The sequence below is a fragment of the Cotesia glomerata genome, linkage group LG5 (genome assembly GCF_020080835.1).
Source record: "Cotesia glomerata isolate CgM1 linkage group LG5, MPM_Cglom_v2.3, whole genome shotgun sequence".
In the NCBI taxonomy this organism is placed as follows: Eukaryota; Metazoa; Arthropoda; class Insecta; order Hymenoptera; family Braconidae; genus Cotesia; species Cotesia glomerata.
The window spans coordinates 11,944,823-11,960,045 of NC_058162.1; the positions used below are offsets into that span (position 1 = coordinate 11,944,823).

The 15,223-nt window shown below is 28.6% G+C and overlaps 1 protein-coding gene and 1 long non-coding RNA gene across 5 annotated transcripts in view; one reads left to right on the forward strand and one right to left on the reverse strand.

Annotated features, from left to right (window-relative positions):
• Positions 1-2,944, forward strand: part of LOC123266250 (moesin/ezrin/radixin homolog 1) — a 42,650-nt gene extending 39,706 nt beyond the window's left edge. For all 3 annotated transcript variants that reach the window (XM_044730383.1, XM_044730382.1, XM_044730384.1), the window contains 3 exons: positions 45-220; positions 463-679; positions 1,400-2,944. In XM_044730383.1, coding sequence (XP_044586318.1) covers positions 45-220; positions 463-679; positions 1,400-1,564 — 558 coding nt within the window. In that variant the 3' untranslated portion in view covers positions 1,565-2,944. The remainder of the gene's footprint in view (positions 1-44; positions 221-462; positions 680-1,399) is intronic.
• A 46-nt stretch (positions 2,945-2,990) lies between these two features.
• LOC123266251 lies at positions 2,991-15,149 on the reverse strand. 2 transcript variants are annotated; one of them, XR_006509739.1, is made up of 3 exons: positions 15,118-15,149; positions 9,447-9,874; positions 2,991-3,273 (listed from the first exon to the last, which is right to left on the reverse strand). It is a non-coding gene; the product is annotated as an uncharacterized LOC123266251 (long non-coding RNA). The 2 variants fall into 2 exon arrangements; XR_006509738.1 differs by lacking the exon at positions 15,118-15,149 and having other exon boundaries at positions 9,447-9,886.
• Positions 15,150-15,223: the final 74 nt, after the last annotated feature.

The following is a 15,223-nucleotide window of genomic DNA, read 5'->3' on the forward strand; positions in this document are numbered from 1 at the left end:
GACTGTAAAAGAATACAATTAATGACGTGATTTTTGTTGTATAGGAATTAACTGTTATGATGGAAAAACTTGAACGTTCTCAAGAAATGGAAGCTGCTGAACGTGCTAAATTAGAGCAGGAAATCCGAGCTAAGAGAGAAGAAGTATCACGAATCCAGTTAGAAGTCGAAGTTAAAGATGCAGAGGCTAGACGATTACAAGAAGAAGTTGAAGTTGCTAGGTATATATATTGAGCTTGATAACTCACCTGATTTTAATATACAAACGAAAAATATAAATAAAAAAAATATGCAGAATTGAATATTTGTAATTTGAAAATCAAGTGGTTCATCATAGAATGAATGAACCATATAAATATCTTTTACATATAAATTAATTTTTTTATAAATGATAACTTGATATTTTCGATATTTAATTATTCAATTTTTCTAAATAATTTTAAATTGTCATAAAATTCTTTAGATTACGTCAGGAAGAAGCAGATAGAGCCTTCCAAGCAAATTCAACTCCTTATCATCACCATGTCCAAGAGAACGAAGATGGCGAAGATGAAGGTGAGGATGAACAACCTCACAATGATGCTACTAAAGATTTAACAACTGATGAATCAATAATCGATCCAGTTGAAGAGCGTCGTACACTTGCAGAGAGAAATGAACGTCTGCATGATCAACTCAAGGTAAATAATTTTATTGTTTCTACTTGCTTTTGCACGACTCATGATGCGAAGCATCAGAGAGTGCTTTACGATCGAAAAATTTTTTTCGCCTCATTTTGGCGGCTATTTTTATTATTATAGCCTTGTTAGTTCACGGAATCAAGATATTTTGCATACTATTGTCGAGATAATTTAATGGAGATTATTTTCATACTTTTTAAAAATTGATTTACTGCAATAGAATTGGAAAAAAACACCAAAATAGGTCAAAAAATTTTCCTGTCCGTCATGTGTGAAACCCGAAAACACTGTAACTTGTGAAAAAATCCATTATTTGAGTTAAATTTTTTTTAAAAAAATTCTAATCGACGATTGTAGGTCACTGAATGCAAATGGCTAATTAATTCAGTGTCGTTTAATTACAATTAATAAAAAACGAAAACTACAAGACTGTACATCTATTTATATCCATAGAAAATTAACATATGGATGGTGATATATCTATAGATATTATGTACATTTATTCCACCAGGGGCGCTTGTGCAGTACCTTCCTACTACAGCTGTTTTTTCGGCAATTAATTTTGAACGACTTAAGTTTTTTTTTTTTTTTTATATTTCATAATTAAATGAGCATTATGAGTCGTGCACTTTTGGATTTTCCAAACTTTTTTTTTTATCTATTTTTTATTGTTATTTTATTTTTAAATTATCCAAATATAAATTTAAATACATTTTTCAGGCTTTAAAACAAGATCTTGCACAATCGCGCGATGAAACTAAAGAAACGACGATGGATAAGATTCACCGTGAGAATGTACGCCAAGGACGCGATAAGTATAAAACACTGCGTGAAATTCGCAAGGGCAATACTAAACGTCGTGTCGATCAATTTGAAAATATGTAAATTAAGACAAACATTAAGTAAAAAAATCCAAATGCTATAAAATACTTTTAACACTGATCTGTTTCATAATTATTTTTGTATTTATTCGAAAAATAGTGCTTGATTTTATGTAAGACCTAAAGGGCATATCAAAGGAATCGTTCTTCAATAATAATACTTCATATAATACTTAGTTTGGATCATTTAAGAAATGGTGTAAAATTTACTTTAGATATTTTGAGTATACGTTCTTATATTTTTTAAATATTTTTATTTAATAATCAAGTTATGAAATATACCACATTTATTTTAATAGTAATAAGCGAAAGGGTCATAGTTAACATTTTTATTAAAAAATTTCCAATTTTTACATTAAATGAAAAATGTTGACCCTGATAAACTATTGGCAGAAATTTCATAAAATGATTGTAATTTTATTGTTTATTACTGTCTATTTATACACAGAAAAATTTGGTTTTTTATGTTTATCATACATTTGGCCGGATTGAGATTGTAAATTTGTCGGGGCAGTTTTAATTTACAATTAAATTATGTATTTTTTTTTTACATATTTTATATTTGTAATATAGTTTTTCAAATGAAAAATAAAAAAAGGGTTTAGACTAAAATTTCTCAAAAATAAAAAGATATAGAACTATTGCAAATATCAAAAGTAAAATTCATAATTTATATATATATATATATATATATAAATATTAAACGGCATCATATACTAACAAATACTTACCTTTACGAGATGAAATTTTCCAATATAGCCCTGGTGGCATTTATTGAAAATACTTGAGTATTCTAAAATCGTAATAACTCATAATTTTATATTAAATACACTTGTGGCCTTTTATAATACATAATGTCAAATATAACAATATAATTTCATCGAGGTGATGGCTGCGCATTTAGTTCATCTATGCATTGTTCAATCATTTTTTTTATGTTTCATGAATGAATGGAAGAGCAATATTGAAGCGAATGAGAGCGGAAGAAGAAAATCTGAGTAAATGTAAAAAGAATGTATACAAAAATAATGATATAAATATTTCATATATATATACATATATATGTTAATGCAATTTTCATAAAGCATTTTTTATTAGATATATGAAAATGCACGAAATAAATGGAACGTATTTCATTATTCAAATTATAACTTTCTTAAAACTGCCATTTTATTGTATTCAAAGAAAGACAATGGAAGGTATAAAATTGATTTATTTTGATCGATGAAATACTTCAAACTCATATAATTATTAATCATTCTAGGCCGACAGTTCTTAAGAGAAACCTAAAAATATTTTCAAATAACATTTTTTTTGTTTTATCTCACTGTGTAATTTTATTGTTATCATAAAAGCAAATAATAAATCTAACTTTAAAAAAACATATTCAAGATCCTTTTTTACTCAATTATTATTAATTTTTTTTTCCGAAATTCCCTTAGATTAATTTTTAATTTATCAAACATCTATCGTTAAATACTCCCTTATTTTCTTATTAAATAGATAAGGGAATATCGACTGCTTTGATCTTATCCAATGCCGTTCATGATCGACAACACATGACGGCTGTGGATTAATAAATCTTATAGGTCATAGGACGTTTTATATGGCCGTGAAGAAATTTCAGGATACCTCTACCTCGATGAAGTAACGACATAAGTTTCTGGACTGGCCTGTCGAGCCTTCCGTTTTCCGACTCAATTGTCTGATGATCTACAAAAAATTTATAATTTCTATGAATTTGTTTACTGTGAGTTAGGTAATTTTTCATTTATTTTATTAACTTTATTACATAAATAAAGTTTGTGAAAAAAAATTTTCATTTTTTAAAATTAGACTATTTTTTTCAATTAAATAAAAAAAAATCAGCCCGCTCTGAGATTGACGGGAATAATTGTTCCATTAATTGAGGTTTTTTTTTGGAGAAAAAAAAAATAAAAAAATGGCCAACTTCGAAAAAATAACGTTTTATTTAAAAAAAAAAAAAAAGCGATAATTTCATAGAGTTGATCATGTTAATTTTTTTTGTCTATTTTTTCGAAAAATTCATTTAAAAAAAAAAAAGATACCAAAAAGTCAATTTTTGAAAAAGTTATGGCCATTTGAAAATAAGAAAGCTATTTTTTTTGAAAAATTCATAACTTTTTTTGGGTTGGATAAAAAAATTTGAACAGATTCCCAAAAATGTTTTTCAAAGGGTAGAAAAGAATGAAAAACTTGTGGCCAGATCGAAAGGGGTCGGGTTTAAAAGTGGTTGATTTGGCATGGAATACCCCATATATATATATATATATATATATATATATATATATATATATATATATATATATATATATATATATATATATATATATATGTCGGAGATAATATCGAGCTGGGTTTTCCTAGAGATAGGGAAATTCCCAATATTTTAGTTTGTCTGTTAGTTTCAAGCAAAATTGTAAAGCATAGAATATTTAATAATTCACAGATTCGGTAGAATCTGGCGCCAAGTTCCGTTCAAATCCGTTGTAAACGGAGCGCCAGACTACCGACTATGTTTACTGTAAGCAGAACGGTTTTTTGAGGCTGCGAAATTTTATTTAATTCTACGGTAATTTTTTTACCCAATTTGTTTATCATTACAGTAATTCATAATTTATTTCACCGTATTAATTAATTATATTTACTTATAACAATTTATTTACTTGAAATTATTAAATTTTATCAGCACATACTATAGCTCGCTCACAAATTTCGATCCTGACTTTTTTTTGATGGAGAAAGGTCAGTGCCACAGACTAGATAAAATAAAAATGTGTAGTAATCCTCCTATAGATAAGCAACTACAGTTAAAAAAAGTAATTCACAGCTTACATTTACGGCCGCCAGGGTGCACTGGAATTACATCTGCATAAACTGTAGCTTCAAGGGGATAGTTTGCAGTAAAAAATGCAGTCAACACGAGATTTAAGTTGTTATCAATTGTAAATTTTCATTATAATTACAAAAATACTAAAATCCGAACAAAACAGTTTCACTGTAAAAGTCGCGCCAAGTCCACGTTCATAAGACTATTAGGAAAAAAAAATTTTTTTCTTTACAAACTATACAAAATAAAAAAATTAAAAAATCCAAGTAACCGATATGATTGTTTATGATTTTCGGAAATTAAAAAAAATTTTATTGTAAATTTAAAAATAAAAAAAAAATTTTAGAACGTACTTGGTGTGCGTCATTGTGTATTTCAATTTTTTTAAAGTCCTAGTAAATAGATTTTACGAATTTCATCAAAAGTAAAATATTTTGCAACCACGCACACTAAATACGTTCTAAAATTTTTTTTTTAATTTTTAAATTTACAATAAAATTTTTTTTAATTTCTGAAAATCATAAACAATCATATCGGTTACTTGGATTTTTTAATTTTTTTATTTTGTATGTTTTTGTAAAGAAAAAAAAAATTTTTTTTTTCCTAATAGTCTTATGAACGTGGACTTGGCGCGACTTTTTTACAGTGAAACTGTTTTTGTTCGGATTATTTATAACTTAAGCCGATTATAATTTTTATGGTTATGGCGATGGGCTTGAGTCCGGAGTGACAATGGTCACCAAACGTAGCCGAGGTCACAGGATAGAAGTAATAAGTATACAATTAAAGATATCGACAGACAATGAGGGCTGTCGAAATATTTTTTGAGAGAAGAAGTACTTAGGGTACTGAGACGAGTAGTTCTCGTTGAGCATTGATCAAGTAAAGACCGCATACATCCTGCTGACCCCGGATTCGTTCTCGGTCTCATTCCCCAGCGCTTTTACCTTGTATATTAATTATATTTGGATAATTAATCGTAGTATTGTTTATACAAGTTAGCGTATATTTTAATTATTCTAAATTAATAAATAATTGAATAAACGAATCCAATGGACTGTACTAACGCCCCTAATAATGCTTTTCCGACATATATATATATATATATATATATATATATATATATATATATATATATATATATATATATATATCTATATCTATATATATATAATGAAAATGGTCTTCGTTTGAAGCTCAATCACGCCTAAACCACTGATCGTATCGACATGAAACTGCGACCATTCGATGCGAAATTTTTCCTAGATGGTTTATGGCTATTTATTTTTCGAATTCCAACGTTCCTTCATTTTTTTATTGCTGTTTTACTTTTATAAACATTTATCCCGCTAATAAAAACAAAAGACAAGAATTTTCTCTTGATTCTTTTGTTTTCATGGATTTCAACGGAGTATATTAAACGGATTATGTTCTTTTACATTCAGCTAAGAATCTACTCACACACTCCCACGCACCCACCCACCTACTCCCCCTTATACCCAATGGAATAACTGATGAAAAACAAATTTTCTTATGAACTCCGCCGTCCATCTTACAGCATTAAATAAATATTTTTATTTTTAGATTAGAAATTTTATTAATTTTTTTTTAATTACTTGAGAACGGCTGGACCGATTGGGCTATTTTTTTTTTCGTTATCTTCAGAATTGTCAGGAGAAAGTTTTGTAGGTAAGAAAATTTTTAAAAAATCCGCTAAAAACTTAAAAATTTCGATGGTAATCGAAGGATTCCCATCTATAGAGTCACTCATCATGAAATCTCGGGAACCATAGGACTTAGAAACGTGAAACTTGGTAGGAATATTACTTTTGCTATGTAGAGGTCAGCTAAGACCGGATTTTAAGAAATTCATCCCCCAAAGAGGATTGCGGGGGCGTTAACAATGAACAATTCCCGTTTTTAAACTATAGTTCCTATAGACTTCAAATTTGGTAGAACTTTTCTGTCAGAGATGTAGAAATAATCTATGAACGATTTTCACGATAGCTCATCCCACAGGGGGTTGCGGGGGTGGGTATTAACAATTAAAATTTTTCATTTTCCAGTTAAAGCCCCTACAGGCTCCAAATTTTGTAGGAATTTTCTATAAGTGATGTAAAAATGATTTATGAACAAATTTTACGATATCCCACCCCAAAGACGATTGCGGGGGCGTTAACAATGAAAATTTTTAATTTCCAAGCTATAGCTCCTACACGGGAAAAAATTTCTGGGAAAATTTACGATACAACTATTGTAAAGCTGGACTATACTTTTATTACTATTAATTGTCAAATATTTTAGAAGAAAAAATACTATCTATTCAGGAAAAATTACGATATTACTATTGTAAAAAGTAAGAGATGAAAATTTCCAGTGCTGCCTCTGTATCTTTCCAATAGAACTATAGCAAATTTTACAATAGTTGAATTGGAATGTTTCTCAATTAGTGTGAGTGATGGCCGTGCACAGCGCTAGACTCCGAGTTTATGTAAATGTTAAATGGTATGGGTCTTAGTTTAGCTCGGATAGCGTAGAGGGAGAATCTCTGGCTGTCAACACAGGGTTCTGGGTTCGATTCCCAGATAACACGAAAATGTCGGTTTCTTTTTTCGATTACTATACAGGTACCAATTAGTCCAACCTTCTATCTCTCTCCCTCCCTAATATTTCTTTTAAAAAAACCAACTGTGAATTTTTACAATAGTTAAATTGTAAAGTTCACAAACACATATTGTATAATTTGCTCTATAGTATCCGACTTTTTTTAAGACTCTTGCTAGTCTTATTTATTGGATAAAATTTACAATAGTAGATCGTAAAAATTACTAAATGAGAAGTATAGTCCACCGTTACTATTTTATGTAGTAAAAATTACAATAGTAAAATAGTAAAAACTCCTTCAATTTTCTTTCCGTGTATAGACTCCAAATTTAGTGAGAGTCTTCTATATGTAATATAAAAATGATCTAAGAGCGGATTTTACAATGAATCACCTCCAATAAGGTTCGCGGGGGTGGGTGTTAACAATAAAAAATTTTAATTTCGAAATATAGCTTCTAAAAATTCTAAATATGGTAGGAATCTTTTATTATTCATGTAAAGATTATCTCAAAATGGATTTCAATAAAGTCTACTTCCGACAAGAATTGCGGGGGTGGGTGTTAAAATCTAAAATTTTAATTTCCAACCTGTAACTTCTATAGACTCCAAATTTGGTGGGGATCTTCGTGTATGTGGGGATATTCGTGTATTCCTTTCAACAATCGTCTCTTCGGCAGCGGAGAAAAAGTCATTGAGAGGTTTCCAAAGCTTAACTTTACATGTAGCTATCCAATCAATGGACTAAGAATTATACATTCATTTTACTTTTGCAGATCACATAACCGATGAATTCTTTTATTGCGGGATCGCGGAAATGTAACAGATTAAAATGAATGCATTTTCCAAGCACTTGAGATGTGGAAAAGAAATTTAGTTACTTATTTCAATAGAATTTATAAAAAAACATGAACAATTAATTTTCTATAAAAATTGATGTCACTGAGAAAATTTTAGTTAACAGAAAATTCGTCGCACTTGAACCTAGACAAATTTCAACTTCACATATGAGACTTGCAATGACTTTAACTAAAACTTTCAATGCTCATTTCAAATTTTTTTCTTCGTGTCAATTATTATCAATTTTTGGAAGAAAGCCACAGAAATATTATAATGATTCCACATTGAAAGTTACAATGAAAATTAGCTAGAAAAATCACATGGATGAAAGATACAAGCTAATTCAATGGAATTTGGAATTTGTGCAAGTCTAAACAATATCGATGCTTGCAGTTCTATCCACGGGGCATATTTATGTTCATACAAAAATTAAAAAAAAAAATTTAAAAAACGGTTGACCCTAAAGGCCATCCCTGCAACTTCCCGCTAATTTCATATTTAAACGCTCAAAATTGCACTTACTACCGACCTTTTACTATCTGGTAAAAGTTTAATAAAACACTATTTCTTAAATTTAAAAACTGCAATAACTTTTGAATGAATAAACCGATTTCCACATGGTTGGTGGCATTAGACGCAGTTTTTCAGGCCTCATGAAGAACCTTTAAGTTTAAATTGATCAAACAAGGAATTTCGGTGTAATTCGAAAAAAACACTTTTTTCGATTTCTTTCGTCAACGATAACTCACGAACGAATCAACCGATTTTGACCGGCTTGGTGGCGATCGACGTGGTTTTTTTATAAGGTGAAACATAAAATTTTATTTATTTTCTATTTTAATTCGCCCAGCGAAGCGGGCGGGAAACGGCTAGTATATATATATGTCGGAGATAATATCGAGCTGGGTTTTCCTAGAGATAGGGAAATTCCCAATATTTTAGTTTGTCTGTTAGTTTTAAGCAAAATTGTAAAGCATAGAATATTTAATAATTATTTATAACTTAAACCGATTATAATTTTTATGGTTATGGCAATGGGCTTGAGTCCGGAGTGACAATGGTCACCAAACGTAGCCGAGGTCACAGGATAGAAGTAAAAAGTATACAGTTAAAGATATCGACAGACAATGAGGGCTGTCGAAATATTTTTTGAGAGAAGAAGTACTTAGGGTACTGAGACGATTAGTTCTCGTTGAGCATTGATCAAGTAAAGACATCGAATATATCCTGCTGACCCCAGATTCGTTCTCGGTCTCATTCCCCAGCGCTTTTACCTTGTATAATAATTATATTTGGATAATTAATCGTAGTATTGTTTATACAAGTTAGCGTACATTATATTTCAAAATTTAGATCAGTGTTATATTTTAATTATTCTAAATTAATTATGGAGGGTAGAAGTTCTTCTACCCTCCATAAAATTAATAAATAATTGAATAAACGAATCCAATGGACTGTACTAACGCCCCTAATAATGCTTTTCCGACATATATATATATATATATATATATATATATATTCGCGTAAATGATTGCATTATTCACTACGATACGACAATTAAGTATCTTGGCGTGTTAATTGATAGCACTCTCACCTGGGAAAATCAGGTTATGAGTGTTTGTAATAGGGCAATGCGGGTTCTGGCGCAGTTGAAGATTAATAATGAAATCTTCAACGAAAAACTGCGTATGAAGCTTGTCACCACGTTAATATTCCCAGTGTTTGATTATTGTTGTGCGGCTTACTGCAATATTACTAATTACTCGCAAATGCGATTACAGCGCAAAATGAATTGCTGTGTTCGCTATATCTATAAAATTGCGAGGGCTGAACACATTACTCCGTACTTTAAGAGGCTAGGTTGGTTAAAGCTGAGTGACAGAAGAAACTACTTTATAGCATGCCTATTTTACAAAGAAATATATTTAAATTATCGTCAGCTATTTAAATGTCACTTAGAATTTTTGCCGGTTGCGTTGCGTAGAGGCGATGTAAGGGAAGATTATCTGCGGCTACCTAGATCTAATTGTTGTGGCTGAGGATAATCGGACACTAGCGTGTATTTAGCGGGTACTTAGCGTGAGTTATAATCTAAGATAATTTGGAGTAGACATTTAGCGTGAATATAATATTATCTGAACTGTGAGCTTTTATCTGATGGACTTTAGCGTGAATGGAAGCTTTTATTTGGATTTCAGCTGGAAATTTTCTTTTAATAATCAATATGATTTGTTTTTTACAATTATTTGCATAAATTTTATTGAGGACGTAATTGTATATAATAATTATAAAATCCACCGTAACATATATTTTTAATTTTCACTACAAATAACCTTATAATAACATTGCATGATTTTTTGTTATGTTACACCAGACGAAAAATATACAACGTCGTTTGCTCGGTGTAAATAATGAAGTGACACAACAGTATGTCACATCAAGCGATCACTCTCGGACGCAACCGCCATCTTTTTCTTTTACCCGGGAAAATTCAAATTCAAAATTAATATTAAAAGTAAGGAGGATTGAAATTAAGATAGATCAAATTTTTAAACAATACAGTGGAAAGCTAAATTTTTAATGTGTCATTAATATTAAATGACATTAATTATACCCAAGCGTAACAAAAAAAATGTTAACTTTCTAATAGATTTTACTCAACAAAAAATTAGAAATAAATAATCCTCAACTTAAATTATCAAAACATGCATAAAAAAAAAATTTGTGCCGCTTGGGCATGTGAAAAAAAAATCGAAAAAAAAATTTTGAGCAATTAATTATTGAAAACCGGACTTTGAATCTTTTTTTTTTTTTATCTTAAAATAATCTGTGAGAAATGATTTATACAGATGAAAGTTTTTCGTTTCCTTATATTTCGTGTGTTCGATGAGATTATAAAAAATAAATATATTCGGCTAATATTAACTATTTATTACACGTTGAGAGTCCTATTTTTTAAAAGTAATTTTTCAAAACCTTTGTCAAAAAAAAAATTTTATGATTGTTATTTCATACAGAATTAATTTCGATTAATAACACACTAAAAATTCAGCTCGTTGTGTCTAAATTGTTTCTATATTCTATATTTCTTAATGTGAATTCTCCTTATTTTTATTAACAGGAATATTTTTATTTGAATTTTTCAGGATAATAAGTTATTATTGGTTTATATTTTCAAGTGTTAAGAAATTTTGTTAAATGGTTTATTTTACGGTAGGTATATTTAAAAATTTAGTTTTTAACTTGAACCAAAGTTAATTAGTAAAAACTAAAAACTATATATGAATCAGAATAAAAGTTGTTTCATATTTTTTGAATGAAAAATTAAATATTGGCTCTAAGAACTTTTTCAAGTTATTTATATTCTTTTAGTTTTTATTCTGTTAAATAATGGTCAATGATTTTTTATTTAAACGAATCATAATTTTTTTCTGATGACATATTTGACGAACACCTTTAATTTAAATCAAAAATTTTCAATGGTAATGTAGAACGCAATACCATTAGAGCACAAATTAAGTTTCTAGTAAGAAGTAAATTTTCCATAGTAACTTTTTATTTATTCTGTTATATATGTTTTCTGGTATATGCTTGATATATTCCTACATCAAATGTAAAAATTTTACAACTATTGCAAAAAAAAAAAAATACAATTTTATCATTAATTAAATTAATTGATACCTCAGTCCCTGGATGATTATGTGCAAGATTTAAAGTGCTAATCCGAAGTACCTGCGCATTCAGAGGTTTATTAATTTGAATAAAAAATGGACAGTTACGCTTGAAAGAGCTAAAAAAACAAACAGTTATTAATTTGGTCTTATAAATCATCGTGAAAAACGGATAACTGTTTATAAATATTGATTGAAAAGGATTAAAAATCATAAAATTTGAATTGTTTTCACACAAGTGTGTTCAACTCGTCATAACTATTAAATATTTGTTTTTTAAAAAAATACTCACTCATGGAACTTGCCATTGTTGATAAATGGTATTCAATTTAATTATTTATTCGCTTGCTGCTGTAAATACTTCATTCACGCTGGAGTTGTGCGGCTCACGCTAGAGCTAAATAGATTCACGCGGTTCACGCCAGAGCCCCGCCGATTCACGCGGCTAACGCTAGAGCTACGCAGATTCACGCGGCTAACGTTAGAGCCACGCAGATTCACGCGGCTAACGCTAGAGCTACGGAGATTTACGCGGTTCACGCCAGAGCCCCGGATGTTCAACCAGACTTAGATAATAATAATGATGATAATAATAATAACAAATAAAATTGTTAAATGAAAATTATATTTATCACTTTGGACGTTAATAATTAAGATAAAAATATCATGAATATCCATCAGTCCTACGCGTAGTAGGCAAATCATTAGTTATTATAGTTACTTTGAAGCTAATATCAATGATGCTGAAGTTAGTTAACAATTTTTGCAATTTTTATAACAAATAAATCACACTAAAAAAATGCTTCTAAAAATTTTCACTAATAATTTTTTGTTAATTTTTACATGTGAAATTTTTTTATTAAATTTTTTTCATAATAATTTTATTGGTATAAATTTATTAAAAAATTTCTAATAATTGTTAATTTTAGTTTCATTAATATTAAGATTCGATTAATCTACAGGTGAATCGCAACTTGAATAAATTTAATTTAATGTTGAATAATATATCGACATTAAATTATCAATTTATCTATTGGTGCAGTGCTACATGAGTGAAACTATAAGAATGTTGTCTTTTATATCACTACCATAACATCAGTTATTACTTCCATAACAAATTTTTTCTAAAACAAATTGTACTCACATAAATAGATAACTGTTAAAAATGTATACCACAGTAAAATTTTATCGCGTTAAAAATTTCATAAGGGAGTATAAAAATTATATATCATTATGGCACCCGGGAACCATAAGGGCATATAATAAAAAAAAATCTGTTTTTTTCTCTAGCTCCAAAAAAAATTTGTTGTTCGGAGAAAATTTTTTTTTTGCAATTCTGCACGTTATATTCAAAAATATGTTGATTTCTGAAAAAAAAAAATTTTTTTTTATACGCCCTTATGGTTCCCAGGACCCACTTCGGATGCCATAAGGGCGTATGAAAAAATTTTTTTTTGGTAACCAACGTATTTTTTTATGCAATGTGCAAAAATACAAAAAAAATTTTTTTTCTAAACTAAAAATTTTTTTTGGACTTAAAGAAAAAAACAGAATTTTTATTATACGCCCATATGGCTTTTCACTGGTACCTTTTGCCGGTATATACCTTTATGGCATCTGAAACGCGTTATATTACTATTATAATATTATTATTGAAGTAGTTATTAATGTGACAATGTTTATTTTAAAAAAAATTTATCAAATTATAAATAACTCATGTTATTGATGATATAGACAATTCAACATTAATATAGCTTCATATGTGGTGAATTTTTTATTATACACCTTTCAATATCAGCATTTTTATTTTAAATAATTACTAATTATTGTATTTTGTAAGTTTTAGGTCCTATACAATGCTATAAAAAAAATAATCTGGATATATTTTCACTACATAAATCGATGGTCGAATTATAAATAAAAATTATCACTATATGACTTATGACACCCAACATCAGAGAGCATTTCATATTAAAAAACCTAGCTTACGGAATACGCACTGATAGAAGGATTTGTTTATAGTTAAAAATATTTGTTAATATTTAACAAATCATTTATTAGAGACCACTTTTTACTCCTTAACAAATATTTGTTAGTATTTAAAAAGATTTATTAATACTTAATAAATGAATATTATAGATTTATTAAACACAAAATAATCAGTTTAAATAGTAAGAAATATTTGTTTAATACTAAAAAGTGCTCTATAATAAATGATTTGTTAACTATTAACAAATATTTTTTAATACAAATAAATCCTTCTATCAGTGCGGGTGGCTAAGAAAATTCATAATAAAAGTAAACAAAAAGTTATTTTACAAAATTTAAGCTATTAATATTATTTTGAGAAAGCAAAAAAATTATTCCATGTTTTTGTTGATTTCATAAATTTTGTAATTTGAATTTTTACTGTAAAAAAGTGGGCAAACGGGTTCAGTCATTTACAATTAATAACGCATTAAAAATTCAGATTTGAATCTTCAAATCGGCAGTAACACAGCTGTCCTCCAGATTACTCAACTCTGTGACATCCTGTACTCCACCAAAATAATTTAATAACTTAAAAAACTTTTACAAACTTCTTTCACTACTCGATACTAACTTTATTCAACGTTAAGTTCACTTAGTATCAAGTGTACTCGATGATATCTCGACTCAATAATATATTAGAAGTGATAGCGGGCTTTTAAGAATCTCTATTCAATATTTTTTTAATTAATAATATGTTTATTTTGAACTCAGGTACTTAAATTAGAAAAAAAACTTTAAATCAATAATTTCATTTTTAAAGAATAAAACTATATTGTTTTACAAACATTATTCGATGTCACTTTACTCAATTAAATATAATTTGTAAATAATAAATAATAAATAAAAATTTTTTTTTAATTTATTAAATTATTTTATTGGAGTACAGATGGCACACAGCCGAGAAATTTTAAGTATAGGTTTTGTTTTTGCCGAATAAAATATTAAATAAAAAAATATTGAATAGAGATTTTTAAAAGCGCACCATCACTTCTAATTAAATATATCATTGAGTCGAGATATCATCGAGTACACTTGGTACTGAGTGAACAACGTTGATTAAAGTGATTAAAGTTTTTTTTTAAGTTAAATTATTTTAGTAGAGTACAGGAAGTCGCAGAGTAATCTGGAGGACAGCTGTGTTACTACCTTCAAATCAATTTTATTTATGCTCTAATGTTTGACCCATCTTAATATGAATTCTAATATTTATTAAAATGAACTTTCTATTTGAATTTTCCCGGATGAAAAAAATGGTGGTACATTCTGGGGGAAAAAGTGATTTGAAATTTAAACACACTATAGGTAGATATTAAATGGCATGTAGGTCATGCAACAACAATCAACATAACCTAGGATGAATTGACCGTTTCTTTTTTTAATTAAAAAGTTTGATATTTATCTATGGTTAAAGACATATTCTATGTTTAAAATAATGTAAAAGCTTCTGTTCACGCTAAAAGCTCAGATAATTTAATACTAACGCTAATTCTTCAGATAATTTATCTCAAGTGCCAGTCACGCTAAATTACCGCTGTAGTCACGACAGTGTCCGAATAGCCTTACCGAATTGTTGTATGTATGATAATTCGTTTCTTGTTCGTGGTATGCATCTGGAATGCGCTGCCAGCTGAAATTACAAATCCGAAAGTTTCGAAATATTCCGTAGACT